This window comes from Sciurus vulgaris, assembly GCF_902686455.1.
Source record: "Sciurus vulgaris genome assembly, chromosome: 12".
In the NCBI taxonomy this organism is placed as follows: domain Eukaryota; kingdom Metazoa; phylum Chordata; class Mammalia; order Rodentia; family Sciuridae; genus Sciurus; species Sciurus vulgaris.
In genome coordinates this window covers 7,128,441-7,148,389 of record NC_136473.1, presented here as the reverse complement: position 1 = coordinate 7,148,389, position 19,949 = coordinate 7,128,441, and the positions used below count along the sequence as shown (strand labels likewise).

The 19,949-nt window shown below is 44.8% G+C and overlaps 1 protein-coding gene across 5 annotated transcripts in view; it reads left to right on the top strand.

Moving 5' to 3' along the window:
- Positions 1–620: 620 nt before the first annotated feature.
- The window catches only part of DIP2C (disco interacting protein 2 homolog C), a 373,178-nt gene continuing 353,849 nt past the window's right edge, over positions 621–19,949 (top strand). For 4 of the 5 annotated variants that reach the window (XM_079107787.1, XM_079107785.1, XM_079107786.1 and 1 more), the window contains exon 1: positions 621–1,047. In XM_079107787.1, the coding sequence (XP_078963913.1) occupies positions 963–1,047 (85 nt within the window). In that variant the 5' untranslated portion in view covers positions 621–962. The remainder of the gene's footprint in view (positions 1,048–19,949) is intronic. The other variant, XM_079107788.1, reaches the window with a different exon arrangement.

Below are 19,949 nucleotides of genomic sequence, written 5' to 3'. Positions count from 1 at the left end.
GAAGGTCTGTACACTTAGCACAGGCAGGGCCTGCTCCAGCTCCCACCAACGTTTAGGGCTGACGTGGAATTTAGAGATGAGGTCACCCAGCCTTCCCTTCCAATCCCTTTCACAGATGGGAAAGTGAAGCCCAGGCAAAAGGACTTACTAGCTCAAGGTCACATGCCAGTCGGTTCTAGATTCAGAATTAGAAACTTCCAACCTAGTTAGTACTCATCCCACGGCTCATGCTGTCTCCTCACCTCCCCCTCTGAAAGTATTCATTAAAAAAAAAAAAAAAAAAAAATCAACCCTCAAAGCCCCAGAACCCTTTAAGTTTTACGAAGCAGGGAAGCTGGGGCCCCAGGAGGTATCTTCTGCCGTAAACCCTGGGGAGTCGAGGCCTGGGGGCTGGACTGGGAGAGCCCAGCCCTGCCCACCCGCCCCGCGCCCGGCGCCCGGCGCCCGGCGCCCGCGCGCTGCCTGCTGGAGGGACCGCCGCGGGCCCCGGCGCCCCACGGAGCGCGCCCCCGGAAGCGCGCGCTGCGCCAGCGCGACCGCGCGCCCTAGTGCCGGCGCGCCCCCGCGGCCCCGGCGCGCGCCCCGCCCCCGCGCGCCCTCTGCTGTCACGTGCGCGCGCAGCGGCGCTCCCGCCGGGCAGGGCGGCCGCCTAGCAGCTCGCAGCGGCGGTGACCGCGGCGGCCGCAGATCCCGGGGCCCGCGCAGCGCGGGCAGAGCGGGCCGGGGCCCGCGTGGGGGCGCGCGGAGCGGGCGCGAGGCCGCCGTGGCGGGGCCGCGCTGAGGAGGTGCCGAGGGGAGGAGGAGAAATCCCTGCGCGCCCGCCGCCGCCCGGCCTCCCGCGCCCGCGCCCGCGCCCGCCGCCTCCTCCTCGGTGCGGTTCCACTGGGCTCGAGGAGCGGCCGCCGAGACCTCCGCCTGCGAACAAAGAGGAGGCCGGCAGGGCGGGGGCGTCTGCGGCGAGCATGGCGGACCGCAGCCTGGAAGGCATGGCTCTGCCCCTGGAGGTGAGGGCCCGCCTGGCCGAGCTGGAGCTGGAGCTGTCGGAAGGTAACCAGGCCCCCGCCCCGCTCCTCCTGCCCCGGCCCAGACGCCCGTCCCCCGCGCAGCGGCCGCGGGCCGGGCCGGGCTGTCACCCCGGGGGAGGGCCCGGGCCGCCGAGGGACGCCGGTGGGCGGGGGGCGTGCGGGGCCTGGGGGCGGGGGCGGCGGTGACCCGGCCCTGGGGAGGCTACCGGCCCGCGGCGTGGTCCCCGGGGCCGGGGCTGGCGAGGTGCGTTCCCGGGCCGGGTGCGTGTGCGCCGCGGCCCCCGCCCTCCCGGCTCTGCTGGCGTTGTCGTGCCGCGATCCCCCTGCGCGCTGCGGCGGGGCCTGGGGCGCAGCGTTAGGACGCAAGATGGAGCAACCTTTAGGGCCGGTGAGGAACGGCCTTCCCGAGGATGTGCGCTCTGCCCTAATGGAGAGCCGCCGCGTCCTTGATGCAGCAGCGCGGTGCGCGGCGACCACGTTCGATTGTTGGGGACGGCCTGATAACGCCTGCTGGCCTTATTTTAATGCGAAACTTGTCATTGGACTTTCGAATTTGATCTCTCGGATGTTCCAGGCATACTGGCTTTCACACAGTCCTGTCATAGCTGGAGGAAGATAGTACTACTATTGTTCGAGCGTGTTGTGATGTGAAGGCTGGGTAGAATCGTACAACCTCCTCCCTCGGGCCAGGTTTTATGCCTCATTCCCATCGTATCATATTTAGAATTTGTGACAGATTTGCTACAGTGATTTCATGGAGTGTTATATACGGTTTCTTATTTGCTCTTAATGGTGGAGATCATGTGCTCAACTGTCATAAGTTTTAGATCGGGTTTTGCTAGGTCTTAAAAAGAAACGCTGAAGTTCCAAAATGTTAAATATTTTATATCTATCTATCTATCAAGCTATAGATAGATATATATAGGTATGGATATATATAATGTATATATGTTTTATATACATATAAAACATATGTATATATATAATCCGACTCACTCTATAAGGGCCACTGATACACTGATACAATGTGGTGGGGTGGGATAGGCTGTCTGGTCTCGAATTTATATTTGGAGCAGTTTAGCATGTTGAACTTTTTTTCTTTTCTTTTCTTTTTTTTTTTTTTTTTTTGTAACGGTTTGTGAGGGCCGGCAGCCAGAAAGTGAATTCATTCGTGCCAATTTTCTACTAGGGAGGAGCTGATGTTGACTTTATGTTTTCCTTTTTAACACTTTCAGGGTGAAGAAGGGAACAAACCTGGGGACTTTGGTGTGGTGCCTTTATGGATTTTCATAGACTAGATTTTTTTTTTTTTTTTTTTTTTCATTTCTAGTTTAGTGCTCTGCAAGGTGTTTCAGTGTCCTGTAATGTGAAACAGTCCCATAGAAGGAAACAGAGCACGTTTCCTGGACTATGTGTCTCTGTGTGTTTAGTTGTCACCGTTCTGACCAGTTAAAGATGATGAGGGCTTGGTTAGCTCTGAAAAGGACCCAAAGGCAGGAAATGGGTGCTGGATTCAACTGGGAGCAATCTTATATTTAAACTGGCAGATAAAGTGTGCAGTGTGGACAGATTGTTGGAAGGGATAAAGCATCTGTAAGAAAACATTTGCCCTAGTTATTTGATTTTGTCAGTCTTCCGACAGTCTTAATTCCTCAGTTTACCAACTCTATTTTCTCTTTTGCACCATTGTTGTCTCCTTTACAGTACCCTCTCATTCACATGGTATCTCAAAGCAGGCACTTTGCAATGTCTGCATTGTACTAATATGAAGTGTCAATACCCATCTGTGCTAGCAAAGTGCAAGGCCATCTGAACTCAACAGGATGAACCCTATCTTCAGGGTCCAGCCCTCCCTGGCAGTTGGGAAGTTGGTTCACGTTTGTCCTCAATGATGATGCCTGGGAAGGCTTGTCCTGGCCATTCTCCCCCTCGTGTGTTGAGAGTAGCTGTTTTTTCAGGTGACAACACTCACCTGTCATCAGCAGTTGCTTCTGGAGGATGAGTGACAAGCTTTTGCTGCCCAGAGGATGGCAAAACCACTTTAGACTGGGATGTGCTCAGCTTGATTTCCCACGAACACCTTGTCTGCACAGGTCTGTTAAAAAGGGCTTAATGAGTTTCTTACTGAGTAACTGGGCAGAGAGGGGTGTGTGTGTTTGCAAGCAGGAAACCCATTATTGTTTCTTTCTATATAAACCTTGCTGAGACCTGACCTAAACATTGAAGAGTTAAAAAAAAAAAAAAAAAAAAAAAAAAAAAAAAAAAAAAATCAAAGGATCGGTGCATTGCAACCTGGGTCACTCCCTGCCCATCTGCCCCCCTTTCTCACTCTCATCCATTAGCTGTGTCCTCTTTAACTTTATTATGAAGTGTGGCTTTGTCCACGTTGACTTTATGGAGTTGTGCTTTAAGGTCATTTGAAATTTTATATCTTATAACCACATAGAATTGTTTTACGGGCTTACGTGAGATGAATCAACTTGTTTTCTGGTGTTGCTTAATAGAAACCCAAGAACTGAAGGATCAAAAATCTCAGTGTCTCTTTACATTGTCAAACAAGCAAGCAAACAAAATTCCCCAACATACCACTTGCAAAGTGAAACTTAACATGACTTTTCATGCTGAATTACTTCAATGTATTGCATTCACATTTTATCTGCAATCAGAATTCATGTGGAGAGAATTCTTTAGGTTGGTTGTCATCATTTTGTTAAAATGTCAGAATATATTGTAGAAACATATGTGGAATTTCCAGTACGTTAGAGGGGGGTTGTGGGGGGGGGATTCCATTTTAAGCATATAACATAGATTAAATACGATGAGTAAAATATTCTTTTAAAGTTCCTCTGTGGGCTGCCAGTCTTTAATGAGTTGTGTTTCATCTAGATTTCCAGACCCTGGTCCAGTTTTGGATTGCACCGTCCACTGGGTTCTGTTATATACACTCATGTTATTTTTGTTTTATTGGATCATTGTTTATTGGTAAAGGGTTACAGATTGACTTCTTGGCTGCAGAACCCAAATTTTTATTTTCCCTCTCTGCTGGTTACCTCCTTTTTTCTTGCCACTGTCTATCACTCCCCTCCAACCATCAGTTGTTTTCTGGTATTGTTTAAGAGAAAACAAAAAACTGAAGAATCCAAAATCTCAGTGTCTCTTTACATTGTCAATCTGAACGGGGGGAAAAAAATCCACAACAACATAACCACTTGCAAAGTGAAAACTTAGCATGACTTTCCATGCCGAATTATTAGTGCTTCCTGTTATCGGGTCACTGGGGAAAGCCAGGCTTCCATCATGCCTCAGAACAACCTTGTCAGCAAAATACAAGAGCTTTCTGTGGGGAGATGCGGTGGGCAGCCCCTCCTCTGGGTATGAGCTGCCTCGGATCCACATGTCTGCAGATATTCGCTGGTGTGGGGCCAGGGATTGTCGGTCTGCTCTCATACTTGGGTCTGCATTGGAGCTGGGGAGGAAGCCATGCCAGAGAGCTGGCGGCGGCCGCATGCCAGGTGGGCAGGGGTGGTTCCTTTCTCACACTCCTTTCCCTGGAGTACTTTTTCTTCCCGTCTCTTATTTACATCTTTCAGAATTGTACACTTCTCTTTTTGGCTTTAAGGGGCCTAAAAATAATTTCATTAATATGTGAATAAACATTTTTGGGCTTAAGAAAAAACTTTACATGGAAACACCAAGCAAATTGGAGAGGAAGCAGAAAATTTCCCACCAAAAACATCCCACATCTTATTTTTAAAATAAATAAATAAATAAATAAAAAGATACTCAGCTCTTTCTTAAAATGTAACACTGTTTCTTGAGCTGTGCGCATACTTCTCTGAACTTTAATGATCATGGAAGGTCCTGTGTCTCACTCTTCCAAAAGGTGTTGGATTCTATTTTAAGATAGAACTCAGGGAAGCTGCCTTATGATATTACCTGGTGAAAGTGTCAGTTTTTGCAGAAGGAAGGTCTTTTTAAAAAATACAAGTCATGCTTTACCCTTTGTGTGATGTGTGTGTGTGTGTGTGTGTGTGTGTGTGCGTGTGAGCGTGTGTGTGTTGCTAGTGATTGAGCCCAGTGTATGCTAGGCAAGCACTCTAATACTGAACCACATTCCCAGACCTTTTAATTTTATTCTGAGTATCTTGCTAAGTTGCCCAGGCTGGCCTTGAACTTGAAACCCTCCTGCCTCAACCTCTGGATTAGCTGAGATTTCAGGTGTGTGCCATCACGCCTGGCTCTATGAGTTTTAATAGTTGATGTGTTACACCCCTGCTCCAGTCTTCTGCTGATGGGAGATGCTCAGTTCATGCTCTGCCTTACTAATTAACACCCCAGATTACTTCAGCTATTAGTTAGGATCCACAATATAGCCTGACTTAACATTTTCTCAGTACATGTGAAACTGCTTGAGGAAAAACGCAAAAGCTCACTTAAATGCCATTTCTTTCCTGCGTTGGTCAAGGCGCTAACATTTTGTTTTTCATGCACAGGAGCAGGTCCCATGCAGCTTGTACAGTGCTGTCCCCAGAGAGCAAAACCTTAAAGAGGTGAGGTTTGCAGATGGGGGTTGGCATTTTCAGGGCTATTAGGTGCAAGGGAACAGACACACTTACCTTTAGGACTCCAGTTCTGTCCTCTGCTCTCCTCCCCAGCCCAGGGTTGTCTCTGGAGGGCCCATTGCTGCTCAGTGATGACACACGTTTGTGCCAGAGTGTCTGCCTCACCACCTCCTTTGAAAGTCTCTAAAAGGAGAATCAGGTGACTAAGTGCCACGCAAACTTTGGGTACATTCATTAACAAGAAATAGCTTACCCTGGAGAACAAATTTATGGAAACTTGTTTTCTCCTAGAGTCTCAGTGATAGTTTTTTGTCATTGGTTGGAGAGTTAGAAGGGGTCAGTAGATTTCAGGAAAATATCAGTGAAACTCCATTAAGCTACTCCACTATAATCAGGCCTCAGGTTTATGTACCTAGCTACATTCATCTGGAAGTTGTCAGACAACTATTGTGGTGAATGAAATGGACTACTTGATATGCAAATTTAAAACATTGTTACCTATATTAAAAAGATCTTTAAAAATGGCAACTTTGCTGGGTGTAGGATTTAAGAAGGGTGAACCTGAATTTTAAGAGTTCCTTGGAGTTATGGAAATAGTTGAATTTGAATGGTCTTTTCTTGATGAATGTTTCTACATGTCAAATTTAGCCAGGGACCGAGGAAAGTAAACACAAACCCCTGACTTTCCTTGGCACACAAGTACCTGTGACATTGTTCCAAATCCTGGTAAAATAGTTGTGGTGCTAGAGTCAGGCTGCTTAGATCTGAGCTTTATGAGGCTAAAGCTTAACAATGTCTCTATTTTGTTTCATACTGGACTCTCTAGTTTTATATTCTTGTTATGGTTTGGAGGCTACAAGCCTGGATGTTATGAGTCACTTTTTGCCTTCCTCCTCGCAGTCTTTTTGAAATGGGTTGTCTCTTTTTTTAGAACTGGCTTTTTTTTTTTTTTTTTTTTTTTTTTTTCTTTAAAGCAGTGATTTATGGGATGAGTTGTAGCATTCTTCTGAATTGCAAAGAGAATGTATTGAATAATCTTAGTTTTGATGTCATATGTATCAACCGACTCACCAGTTGAAATCCTAGTCGTATTACTAAGACCATTTCCAGTTTTCATAGTTACTCTGGCACCTTAAAAAAAAAAAAAAAAAGCAAACTCCTGGTTGCAGTTTTGCAAATTGATATTTATCCTGGGAAATGGAGCTTGACTAAGCTTTCTTTCTTTCTCTTTCTTCCTTTCTTTCATGTGGAAGGCACCTTAGGGTGATGGAATCAGTTTCTGGCCACTTTTTGTTGGCTCAGTGCCCTTCCCACATTCTACTTTCCCTTTCTGTACACCTGCTTTCAAGACTGATGGCATTAATTTTTCCTTCTTTTGTGACGTGTGTGTGTGTGTGTGAGACAGAGGTTACCCCCATTGTTGCCTGTCCTATATTCTTTTTCTGATGAGGGTCAAAAACTTGTCACATCTCAAAAGAAATAATTGCATCCATTTGTTCGTGATGATAATAAATAGTGCTTCTAAGGAGAGAACTCTAATTGGGAATCCCAGCTGGTGCGGGTAGGAACACTGAATCAGCATGCCAGAGGAATGAGTATTCAGACTTTTCTGAGCATACACACACTCCATGTTTTTTTTTATTTCCTCAGTATCTAGTTGGGGAATTAATAAGCCACTGAAGCAAAGTAGGAAAATTCTAAGGTACTGAGTTGGAAAATTTAAACTTGTAACAAAGAGAACTTTTTTTGGGGGGCAGTTTGCCATTTAGTTTCATTGCTTTTGGATATCTTGAATGGTACTATGGGCTTTCTGTGCTATGAGAATTAAAAATTAAGATAGTTCTTTGTCAGAGTGCTTTCTATGTATAGTAGGTACAGAATAACAGAAAGAAGAAAAGAAAAAAGAACTCTCCAAGACAGGTATGAAGGGATTCTGATTGATGGTGGGCTGATAGATCCTCTTCGGGACTGCTGGGTTTAGGTAATTTTTTTGCTTATTAGTTTGGAAAATGGTTTTCTGTGTCCTAAATTAAAATACTGAAGACTACAGGTGACACCCACGCTGATTCCAACGGCATCAGATAGGGAGTTCCTTCCTTACTCATTTGTCTGAGTGCACAGTAGACCTTTATTTTCTAAAGTGAATTATCTGGCTAGTCAAATCACATTTCTCTCCCTACTTACTTCAGAAATAATGTAATATAAATTTATAAGATAAATAGGTTATATGTAGACATTTCACTCCTTCCTAGTTTGAATCATTGTACCTACAGTTTTGCAATCCCGTGACTTTATGCTATTTCTTGGTTACTGTTTTTCGTCATTGGATCAATATATCAAAGTGTGCTTGACCATTCCTTATTGGTGTTTACCCGATGGTTTTTTACCCTCGTCATTGCTCATGTAGATGTAGGTAATTGGCTGGCATTTTCAATAGACTTTAAAGTAGGTCTTAGTTGAAGGCCTTGTATCTACCCCCTTTCCTAAAGATATGATAAGTCAAAATGAAAATTTAACTTGATTTTGAGAACGTTATGACTCTCCTTGGGTTAAATGGAGTTGCAAAGTCAGAGGTGGAAATCATTGGTGGGAGAGGTCCACTGGATCTCAGGTTCGGGTACCAAGTATGTTGCTGGATGGAGCAGCATGGGAACCTGAGACTTGCCTCTCTGCAAAGAGCCAGTCGCTCTAGAAATGGGGCTGTTTGAAGCGCTGTTCTTTGAAGCCCACAATCAGTAAGTCAGCAGATGTCAGAGTGGATGACTGTATTGTGCGCTTTATTCATATAACAGTCATTTACAAATACCTGCTCAGTGCAGTTAGAGCTTCCGCGGTGCATGACTAGGCTCTGTGTTCTACGAGCAGAGACCTTGTCTCTTTGGGTCACTGTTGTGTCCTCAGTTCCTTGTAGTTGCTCAGTGAGTATTCACAGGGTGCTCCAGAGGCACAGTTGATGAACAAGGGCCACTTCAAGTGCATCAGCCTCAGGTCCTGAGCTTCTGTCGAGGCAAAATGGGGCTTTAATGGGGCGACTTCTCTTCTGGACATAGATTTTCCACCCTCCTGGTACTGGTGATTGAGTCCAGGTCCTCATACAGGCTAGGCAAGCTCTGGGCTACATCCCCAACCCTTTATTTATTTATTTATTTTAATAATGTCTTGCTGAGTTTTCTTGACTGGCTTCAAACTTGTAGTGTTCTTGCCTCCACCTTCCAAGTAGCTAAGGATACAAGTGTGTGCCACCATGCCTGGCTGGATACATAAGAGGGAAGCTGTTGTTCAGTTACTGGAGTAAAGGTCATACAAATAGAACTGTAGAGGCTGGGGAAGTCCAAGTGCCCTGAGTTTCCTTCATTAGTACACTTACATTGCCTGGAGCAGCAGGTCTTCACTCTCAAACAATGGAGGATTTGTTTTTGGCTACTCCATCGCCCTGACATAGCCACCTTTCTCGACTTTGTTACTCTCCGGAAAGACATGAGCCTCTATTTTGCAGACTTGCTTTATTCCTTGTTCCTTTTCTCTCCAAACTGAAATTCACTTCCCTATACAGATGAAAATGGCAGGAATTACCCTGATGATCTTTCTAAGGAAGTATCAAGAAAGACAAAATAGATTTTGTGGGCTGGTTTAATCCTCAAATGAAAATGGAAAAGTAAATGACTTTACCAAACCTCCTCTGGGTCTTTCTCAAAGAACAAAATAATACAAAGCAGTATGGTTAGTTATATCGCTATTGAAATTGCCCATATGCTAACAACATGCAACTTATTAAACCTTGTGTAAGAACATCAGCCTCCTCTAAAAATGGTTGCAAAGCCTGGCATTGTTGGAGGAGAGGAACAGGAGAACTCGCTGACTTGACTAAAAACTCTAGGAGGGAGATACTCACTTGAGGGCCATTTGTATGAGGAGGTTGGATTTTTAGTATAGTGGGACTTTAAACACAAAAATCCTTTTTTTAACTTCTGATGACCTTCTTCTTGAGTCTCTTCGGGTCCTTCTCTGATTCCTAGTCTGAGGAGTTTGTGCCAGTACTGGAGAGTTCTCTGGGCATAACCTGTGCTTCTGGCCGCGAGAAGCCTCGTCCTGGTAGCTGTGTGTCCCGGGCCCAGTGCTCTGCGATTCTCCACTCATGGTGAGTCTTGGGTGGTTAGTGAGTCTCTTCCAGCTTCATTTTCCTCTGCTGTCAACTGGGTTTTAGATAACCTACCTACAAGGTCAAAGTGAGGATCAAAGGAGTTAAGGTCACAGCCCTGAGCAAATATTCCATTTCTCTCCACAGTGCTGTCAGTTTGGACTGAGCTCCCTGTATTTCCTGTTCCGAGCTTTTCTCTTCATATCAGTTTATCCAGGAGATTTGAGGTTACAGTGACTATTGAGAGGGGACTTAAGGAGAAAACACGTGGGAAAGAATAGCTGTCCAAGGAGCAGGCATGGATGTGGGCAAGCACTTCTTGTTCTGCTGAGAGTCCTTTTTGTGATAGATGTTGCCTGAGCACTTGGTATGTACTAGGTTAATTTCAGAGCCTCAAAAATGATTGTCCTTCTTTTTTTTTTTTTTTTTTTTTTTTGGCCTCTTTAGGTCAATATCTATTTAAGAAAAACTTCCAGAGGAAAGTTCGGGAAGGACAGCGGCACGGGTTCTAGCCCAGGGGTGTTCCGGGAGGTGGCGGGCTCAGGTTCTAGGGCAGTCTTTGAACCTCCCCTGAAGACATTCCCAAAGACTTCCACTGTGCTGCCTGGGTGCGTGCAGGGGGTTTGCCTCTTCTCCTGGCACGCTGAAGATGAAAAGCAGAAATTTACTTCGCCACAGCTTTGGGGCATCCTTTCTTCAGGATGTGCAGTGTCTCAATGGTGAGGGTGTAAGAGAGCCTGAGCTGATGCCCTGGGTCCTCTCTGTACTGGGAACTGGAGCTAAATGAACATCCCGGTCAGCAGGTGGACACACAGGTGGCATGGAGTGTGAGCCCTGGGGCGGTTCACAGAGGCCAGCCCAGCTCCTGAGATTGAAAAAAAATTTTTAAGTTGTAAGTGGACATAGCTTTATTTATTTAGTTTTATGTGGTGCAGGGGATCGAACCCAGTGCCTCACATGTGCTAGGCAAGCGCTCTATCACTGAGCCACAACCCCAGCCCTTGATACTGATTCTTTTTCAGCCAGTGGCCTGTGCATGATATAGGCAGGGGCTGTGACAGCGTGGGTCTGTGTCCCTGTCCCTGCTTGCTGGACACTGGTGCTAGGTCATGGGGTTTTATATTTTATAATCCCTTGACCAGTCACTTGCTTTGAGCTGTTTAGATTTTTGTGAATATTTTCTTACCTACTCTCATAAACCTTTCCTTTTAAAACAAAAGCCTAGAGGTAGACTTTGAAGTCCCTACCCCCTGCAAACTTAATGGTATTGTAGAAATTATGACTTATGAACAACGAACTTATTTTAAAAGGAACAAAATGGGCTGGGGATGTGGCTCAGTGGTAGAGTGCTTGCCTAGCTAGTTTCAGGGGTTCCCCAGTACCACAGAACAGAAAGGATAAAGTGACAAAGTAACAAGGCGGAGTTGCCCCTTCACTAGTTCTTCAGCCTAGAGGCTGAAAGTTATCAGGATTCAAAAACTTCTGTTCTTATTTACTTTGGAGAACATAATGGTTGCTTATAAGCATTTGCATTTAGTAACAAAGTAATCTTTAAGGATCTCTGTAAAAAAGGGAACAATTAGATTGAATTTAAACCATTAAAATGTTCCGTGTTGGTATCAACCATGCAGGTTTGAAACTTTGTCCCTAATGTACCTTTTAGAGACTACAGTTACTATTGCCCTGCTGTATCATATATGGAAATTCTGGAAACACTCAACTTGGTGCTGGCCCTGGTGTTTTTGATATTTTGTTTTGCTTGTAGCTAAAGTGACCATAGTCTTATTTGGAAGCGACTGGGTCTTTCTCAGTGGACCATAACATTGACATGGCCCAAATAAGAAATTGTGCGTGGGGTTATTTTGCTGCTGATATTAGAGTCCAGACTAAGACATTCTCACTTAGTTACTTTTATACAAATTAATCTGAAAAGAGAGTGGAATTAGTTTTTCTTTAGTTTCATTGTAGATGGTATTGATTTATTTTAATTCCGTATATATAAGGGACTTGAAATGCCTGTTTGTGTTTTAGGATTCTTCCCAGTTATTAGGAAGAGAAAATGTCTAATGGGTTGCTGGAACTATCCAGCAATAGTTTGGGTACCTTAAAGTTTCCATTTCATGTCTCATTTTCTATTTCTTCCCTTAAATTCTGGCTCTGGACATGGGCAGAAGGTGATCTTGGATTTTCTTGCTTCTTTCATTACTTGTTGAGGTTAGTGTCTGACACAAATAGGTTCTGAATAAAATCTGCCCTGTACGGAAAGTCTGTAAACCAAACTGGAACTTTCTGAAAGATTTGTGCAGTAATTGTGTCTCCTGTGAGTATGGAAAGCTCTTGGGGAAGGATTATGGGCAGATGGTGGCGGGTAGGGAGAGTGCCTTGGACACACCATCTAGCCACTGATGAAGTCGATTGGGTGGGTGCTGATCCAGGGAAGGGAGTGCACAGGGCTGACCAAATCAGCGGAGCTCACAGTGACAGTTTTGATCATTATGATTCACTTTGGAAAAAAAAAAATGTGGGATGAAGGACAGTATTTAGAACAGTGACATTCCTTGAAACAGAGATGTAGAATAAGCCTTATAATTGTGCGGTGCCTTGTAGTTTCCAGCTGCTTTCATGTCCATCTTTTTTAGTCTTTCTGAAATGCTTTCCAAGGAGATTAGCTTGGGGTGGAGTTGACCTAGCCTTCACTTTTGAGGCAAGTGACCAGGGCACTAGGACAGCTGCTTAAAGTCAGAGAGAGAGACTTGTGTTCCCATCCATTGGTCAATGGGGTAGAGACATATGCTGCACCTTTTCTTAATTAGCAGCCTGTACAACTTTACATTTTAACATCTAACCTGAGATCTAGGGGGTAGATAAAAGGGTACCCAATGTACAATTCTGTACATTTTCTGTATTTTGTATGTTTTTCATGGACAAATATAAGAAAATGCCACCTCTTTGGGTTGACTTTTCTGTACAGCATTCTTTAGAATCAGGAGTCTGGATATGATACAGTTTTATCAGAAATCTTAATATTTTTGGTCAAGAGATAATTGCTGCTAATTCTTGGATGTATTGTTTTTTGGAAAAAAAAAAAATGTTAAAAGAGGTTCCAGGAATAACCTCTTTAGCGCCCCTCCAGGAAAAGAGTGACCTCTCCTGAAGCTTCCCTGCTCCTAAGCGGAGTGATGGTGATCATTTTTAAGCAGCCACTGATCACTTACGAGACAATCAATTTTTAGTTGTTTTAAGCAGAGTGCTTTTATTCCACGCTAAGTGCCTCTTCTGTTCAATAGTGATCTCCTGCTCTTGCAGGGTTGAGGCCACTGTTAATGGACATGGGCTGTGCTCATCTGTGGCCTCTCAGTGAACTGAAGTCTTGGTAGGAGTGGGCGGTGCCTAACTGGGACTTTTAAATCAGATGTTCTGCACTGGTGTGAGCAGCTTGCCATCTCTGTGTATGGCGGAGGACACTGGCATTTCTTGTTACTATTTTATTGAGCACCCACTGTATCCGCAGCATTGCATCAGGTGGCTTGCATTTAGTACCTGTTTCTGCACTTGCAACCCAAGCATGGTATTTGTTTTGCAAACAGGGAGACATGTTCAGGGAGCCAGAGTGACATTAGCTCCAGGTCACGTGGCTAAGCTTCATGTCTGCGTCCCTGGGTTGCTTGGTCTTGGCTCTTCTGGAAGGTCCCTGTTGCCACATGCAAATCACAGCTTTCAGTTTTCCCTGCAGGAGGTCCAACTTCACTAAGCAAAGTAAGCATATCCAAGGGAGGAGGAAACAATGTTAAAAAAGATACCAAGTTTCATGATATATGTGGTGATTTTTTTTTTTTTTTTTTACATATTTACCCTAAATGCTATATTTTCTCTACCTGGTATAGCAATTTAACTTAATTACCAGCCATTACTGGTACAAAATTATATGAAGGGTATTTTAGGAAAGTGTGGCCTCAAAAAGATACTTTACTTTCATAAGTATAATTTGCTTAATGAAGTTGTCAGGATTGTGGCTTTCTTGTTATCTAATTTTTATTTTTAGATCCCTGTGAGGAAACTTTTTAGTGATTACTCGCAATTGTGAAAATAATCAAATGACTAGAGAGTATTTTCAGAATATATATCTTCCATTTCCTTTTTGTGAAATGAAAAACTGATAGAAACGTTGGCAGGAATGATCATGTTTAAAGTGGGTGTGGTTTGTGTGATATGTGGTCATTCTGGGATATTGCCTTTCTTTTTGGCGGGGTGTACTAGGGGTTGAACTCAGGGGCACTTGACCACTGAGCCATATTCCCAGCCCAATTTTGTATCTTATGTAGAAACAGGGTTTCACCGAGTTGCTTAGCACTTCGCTGTTGCCGAGGCTGGTTTTGAACTTGTGATCCTCCTACCTCAGCCTCCCGAGGCACTGGGATTACAGGTGTGCACCACTGTGCCTGGCTGGGTTCTTGTCTTGAGAAATATTCTAGGACATTTATTTTTATTTTGATTTACACCTACCCTATTCCCTTATTATTTGTTTGCACCTAAATTTTGAGTCCATGTAACTGATATGATAATTATGTGGGTACATGTGTGTGTGTATGTGTGTATGTACCTATGTGTATGAGCATGTGTATGTACCCATGTTGAGTTTTTAATGGAGGTATTGATTATTTTATTTATAATCATTTGATGAGGTGGGACTTGTTATTGAATTCAAGAATTTACAGGAGTTATGTTCGATGAGCAGAGTTTATTTCATGAGGATTCTATAGGTGTGGCTGCTTTATGTAGTTTCAGTAGTTGATTATGATTGTAACTGGTCAAATTTTTTTTTTTTTTTTTTTGGTGGGGCTGGGGATTGAACCCAGGGCCTTGTGCAAGGCAAGCACTCTACCAGCTGAGCTATCTCCCCAGCCCCTTTGTTAGTTTTTTTATTGTTACTGAGATTACTCATGGTAATTAAATAATAACTCTGAAGGTTTAGACAAGTGAATAGAAGGAAGGATAGGAAATATAGTTTGATTAATCCTATTTGCTTAGTGGTTACAGTTGAAACTGTTATTTGAGTCTGAGAAATAAATTTTGGGGTTGTTTTTTCTAATCTGATTAGGTCTAATAGAGTTGGTGCTAATTTTTTACTTATAGTGCAGTTCCGGTATGGTGATAGGCAGTGGATGATGATTGGAAAGGATCCTAGTAAGTTTGAAAATTTAAAGATAATAGAAAAATGTTTGGTTTTGAGGCTTAAAGTTAGTAGATTAAGTTTTATAGTGATGGCAAAAACTATACACACACACACATATGTGCTCTGTATATATGTATATAAATGTGTATATATTTGTATATGTATACAATTCAAAACAGCTCTAAAACAAGAAATCACACATTACCTTACAGCTACCCTTCCCTGACATTGGAATGCTGATCTTTTGTTCCTACCAATGATAGAGGGTCCTGGCCTTTGGGAGTGTCCCACACCAAAACCGACATGACATGTAAAAATGATTCTATTTGACTATAACACATGGGACAGAAAACAGATGGTTTAATCAGAACTACAACTTAAGATTAGGATATGATGTCTATTTTGGATATTGGATGACCTTATTGAAAAAAGCCACTGACCTTTGTCATACCTTGAAAACTGCTTATACTGTTCTCTATTTTTTATACTTAGAATATCTGCATTTTCCTAGAGGAGATATTTGCTAAAAAGGTAACTGCTATGGCAATAAAAATTCCCTCTGAAGATTTAGGTTGGGTAGCTTTATTTTTACATTATTGTCCTCTGTCTTTAATACCAAATATGACAGACTTAAGTGGCTGAACATGTTCCTGCATGCTGATGTCTACTTGGGTGGAAGTGTGTGTGCCTGCATGCATGTATGCACTTAGTACACTCACATCTGATCACAGCCGGCATGATTAGAGATTGCTTTTGCCATATGAGAGCTTTTGCATTATCTCTTCTTTTTAAGCTTTTGTTTCCTTAGCAGTTTGTTTTTTTGAGCGAAGCTGAATTTTAGGCACTATGGTGATAGTGACAGCCTGTTTTATACCAGAAGGAGCTAAGACAGCATGTGGGATGTTCAGTATTGATAGAAAAAACAATTGAGTAGAGCCTACCATGAGTCAGTGTAGAATCAGGTGCCAAATGAATGGTTTTGGCAAGGAGTGCTCTTGGGTTCAGAGGAAGGACCAGCTGGGTTCTGTAGGACTGGGCGGGGAGTGGGCTGGGAAGGCCACGTACTGGGGAGCTAGGTGGAGCTGGGGTCCTGGTGCTGGGGGGTCAGGTTTTGGGGGACTTGGGCTCTTTGCAGAGGGGCAGAGGCCAGCTTGTGCATCTCTAGAGATGATGGTGGCCACGGGCTCTGCTTGGGGTGAGGTGTCCTGAGTGTCTCCAGGCCTCTCCAGCTTCTAGCCTGGGTATGATGGAGCGGGGCCAAGAGTCCAGGGTGTTGAGTCTATTGAGTGGTGGCATCTGGGCCTGGGTGTGTCCTTTCCTGTTTTTCACAGGACATGCAAATGGTTTGGGGCACTACTTTGTTTTTTTGTCATCATGTATGTCCTGTCCAAAAGAGTCGTGGAAGAGATGTTAGGTGATCTTCAACACTAATTTTGAGTAGAAAATTCAGCTCCCCTGACTGTTGGAGTGGGGCCTTAGGGAGAGCTGTATTTAGCCCTCCCATATTCCGAGCCAGCTAATGGAGGCCTAGGGAGGTGCATCTGCAGCACCAGCTAGCGCAGGGCTTCCTTATGCCCAGCCGGCTGCTGTCCCACGGCAGGAGTGCTTCCTTACCAGCACTACAAAGGTGGCAGGGATAAAAACTAAGTGTCTAAGTTTCACAAAGACTGAAATAGCTTCAGTGGTGTCAATGTCTTTGTGCGTGTGTGTCATATGCTGTATGAGTGTTACTTATGTAGTGAGGTATGTTTTGTGAGTTGCGTATTTTGTGTTGTGTGTACTGTGTGAGCGTGGGTGTTGTATGAGTGCATTGTTGTGATTTGTGCAGGTTGTGGCAAATGGGTCAGATGTGTTTTATCTGTGTATTGTTTGGTGTATTGTATATGAGTTGTGTGTTATGTGTTGTCAGTCTGTGGGAGAGAAGGGGGAGTCCATGTTACCTCTCCTCAGGGAGGCATGCCTTCCGGATCCTTCCGAGCCAGTGAGTCCTCCTGACCAGCCGGGCTCAGCACATGTGCTTGGCCAACGTCCCACCCCAGGAAGCTCTTCCAGTCCACATGTTGCTCTGGCCCTCAATTCCAAGTCCAGCATTGGTGGTTGTTAGGAGTCCTGTCTTCCGCGTTGGCCTCAGAGCTATCATAGAGCTTTGGTGTGCTTTCTCGTCTGTTTTCAGGAACGGGTCCTTTCTCTCTTCCTCTAGCACCAAGCCACGCTTTGCATTCAGAAGGAAGCTTAATGCTGTCCCAGAAGTGCTGTGCTTGGAACTCTGTGGGGAGCCTCCCCTTTGGTTGGCCTGCGAGCCACAGGAGTGAGTTAAGTGAGCAGAACAGTACACTGAATTCTAGAGACAAGCTGGGCCTTTTGTGGAGAAAACTGAGCCAGGCAGTGGCTCCTGCTGAAGGAATGGGCTCATGGGGCACCCTCTTGGGGACCGGGGTCCCCTGCCTGCCAGTCCAGTGCTGCCCTTTGGACCTTCCCTTATGTCCCCGCTTGTTGCTGATAGGAGGTGGAACAGTAGGTAATTTCTGTTACTTTTTGGAATGCTTACATCGTTAATTATCTAGGCCATAAACAAATACTTACTATGTCTTAAGATCAAAGAATATCTCCTTTTGACCTTCTGCCTTTTGGTTAGAAAGCATTATATCTTGGGTTTTATGTTCCACTTTTCCAAAGTCAAAACAACAGTTTCCTTACGGTAGTGTTGGTGTTAATGCCCTGTGTTACTGGAGGACAGGGCACGGTCCCTGGTCCTCCCTCTGCAGCAAGGCACAGCAGGTGGGGTGTGTGAAGGCCAGCCTGTGGGGTAGGACCCAGCCGAGAGTGAGCTGCAGGGTAACGCGGCCTTCCATGTTTTTCTTTGGGCCATTGAGTGAGGCCCCGGTGCCTTCGAGGCCCCGCCACCTGCCTCTCAGGGGCATAGTTCTCCTTCCCTGCTCTGTACCTGGAGAGCCTCCTCTCCCTCTCTTCCTCTGGTACCATCTGCCCGTCTTTCAAGGCCCTTCCCTGAGGGTTCTTAGTTCTCAACTTCCCCGAGAGTCCTTGGTGCATGTTGCTGGTGTTTGCTTCCTTTCTGTGTCCGCTGAGGCTGGTTAAAATGGACCCCACTGGAAGCCGTCAGTCACCTGCTACACACAACAAAAGACTGTTTTGTCGAACGTTCAGCCTCACCAATAATCAGACAGCGTTCTTCCCGAGACACTTGCGTATCGGAACGCCGCGTGCACTCTCCTATACTCCCCTTTTTGTGGAAAAGCACATTTGAATATTACATAAAGGAGAGTCTGTAAGCTATCACTAGTGGTTATCTTTTTGAGATAATTCTTGACACGTTTTCATATTTCATGCTTTTTTTAAACAAAGAACTTTTGCATTTCAGTAATAAAAGTTATGATTTAGGGCCTTTGAAATAATAATGAATATCTTGGCAATATAAACCAAAACAAACAATAGTTGGTCATTAAAATTACTTTCTATTCACACTAAGACCTTTCCTTGTCTTCTCCCATGACAAGGCCCATCTGTGCTCCTTCCTCTTGGGCTTTCCTCCGGGATGCTTCTCGGAGCCATCTGACTCAGGGTTGACAAGCCTGCTGGGGTTGCCCTGGGAGTCAGTAGTTCCTGGGGAGCTACCTCTGTCCTGGTGGGCCTGGGCCGCAGGAGGGCTCTGACTCCACACCTGGACAAAGCACCTTCCACCAGGCCCTGTACCTAGCTGTCCAGACCCCAGCTGGCTCTTCTTGGCACACATGCCCTGCAGTCCATGGTACCTCCCAGCAGAGACCTGCAGTTAGAGTTCGTTGTTCATTTGCTGCTGTTCTTGAAGGCACAACACCTGTGGGCCAATCCCCTGATCGCAGCTCTGACTTCATTATCTTTGTTTTCACACCCGTTCTTTCTTATTGTAGTGCAAACACTGGCCACTTACTGAAATCACCCAAGGAACAAGTTTACCGGTGCTGTCTCCCCAGCCCAAGCTCCGGCCTCCTGGTGACTTCAATGCAGCTGGCCAGGCTTTGGGAGGCAGTGGCTTCTCCACTCGTTTTAAGCCTGTCATATTCATATCAATGTATCAGAGCAGAAAAGAGTAGGAGGCAGGAACATTCTGGCTTTGTCTTGCTTCTGCTGCTCTCAGGCATCGTGAACTTCTTTTGTTTCTCCTTTTTTGAGACAGTTTCTAGGTTGCCCGGTGCCTCAGCCTCCCGAGTTCTGGGATGACAGGCGTGTGCCACCATGCCCAGCTTCTTAGCTCTGCGAACTTGTACAAGCCAAACCCTCTCTGTTTTTGTTTTTGTTTTTGGTACCTAGGGACACTTAACCACTCAGCCACATCCCTCAGTCCCTTTTTAAAATTTTTTATTTTGAGAAAGGGTCTCACTAAGTTGTGTAGATATAGTAAGCATTTTTGGGATTGGAAATGAAATACTTTGCTGGGTTTTCAGCTTTCCCATCAGTTGATACACAAGTTAGTGGAAGGCCAGTTTGAAGAAAACTGAAATTGCGTATATGATGTGGACTTGGAAAAAGTACTTGAAAAAGTAGCCCTCCTGGCACCCCACCACTGTGGGGAGAAGGGACTCACCATGCTGCTCTCCCCTTCTCCATGACAGCCTGGGTTAGGGTGAGCAGCAGTAAGGGTTCTGCTTTCCTGCAGTTCTTCCACGCTGCTTGGTAATTGTGAATTCTTAAAAGGTAAAGCACCACGTAAATGTTAAGGCAAAGACTTTGCTCCTCCCGGGAGGGAGAGAAAATGCTTCTTTGAGGGATTTCCACCTGATTATTTACCTTGTATCAGCAGATTGTGTTCAGGGATGAATGAATTCAATGTAAGATTTATGGAGTGTTCCTAGCCTGAGATCCAATGGGAGATAAGCCTGATCTTCGTTTTATTTTGTGCTCATATATTTTAGCTGCTTCACTTGATGGATAGGGTTTTGTTTTTGAAAACTGCTGAAGAGGAAAAGCGATGTGAGGTTCTTGCTTGGGGTTTCCCCAATTGAAGGGGGATTGGTTTCTGTGAATCAGCATTTCACACAAGAGGGGTGAAAAAG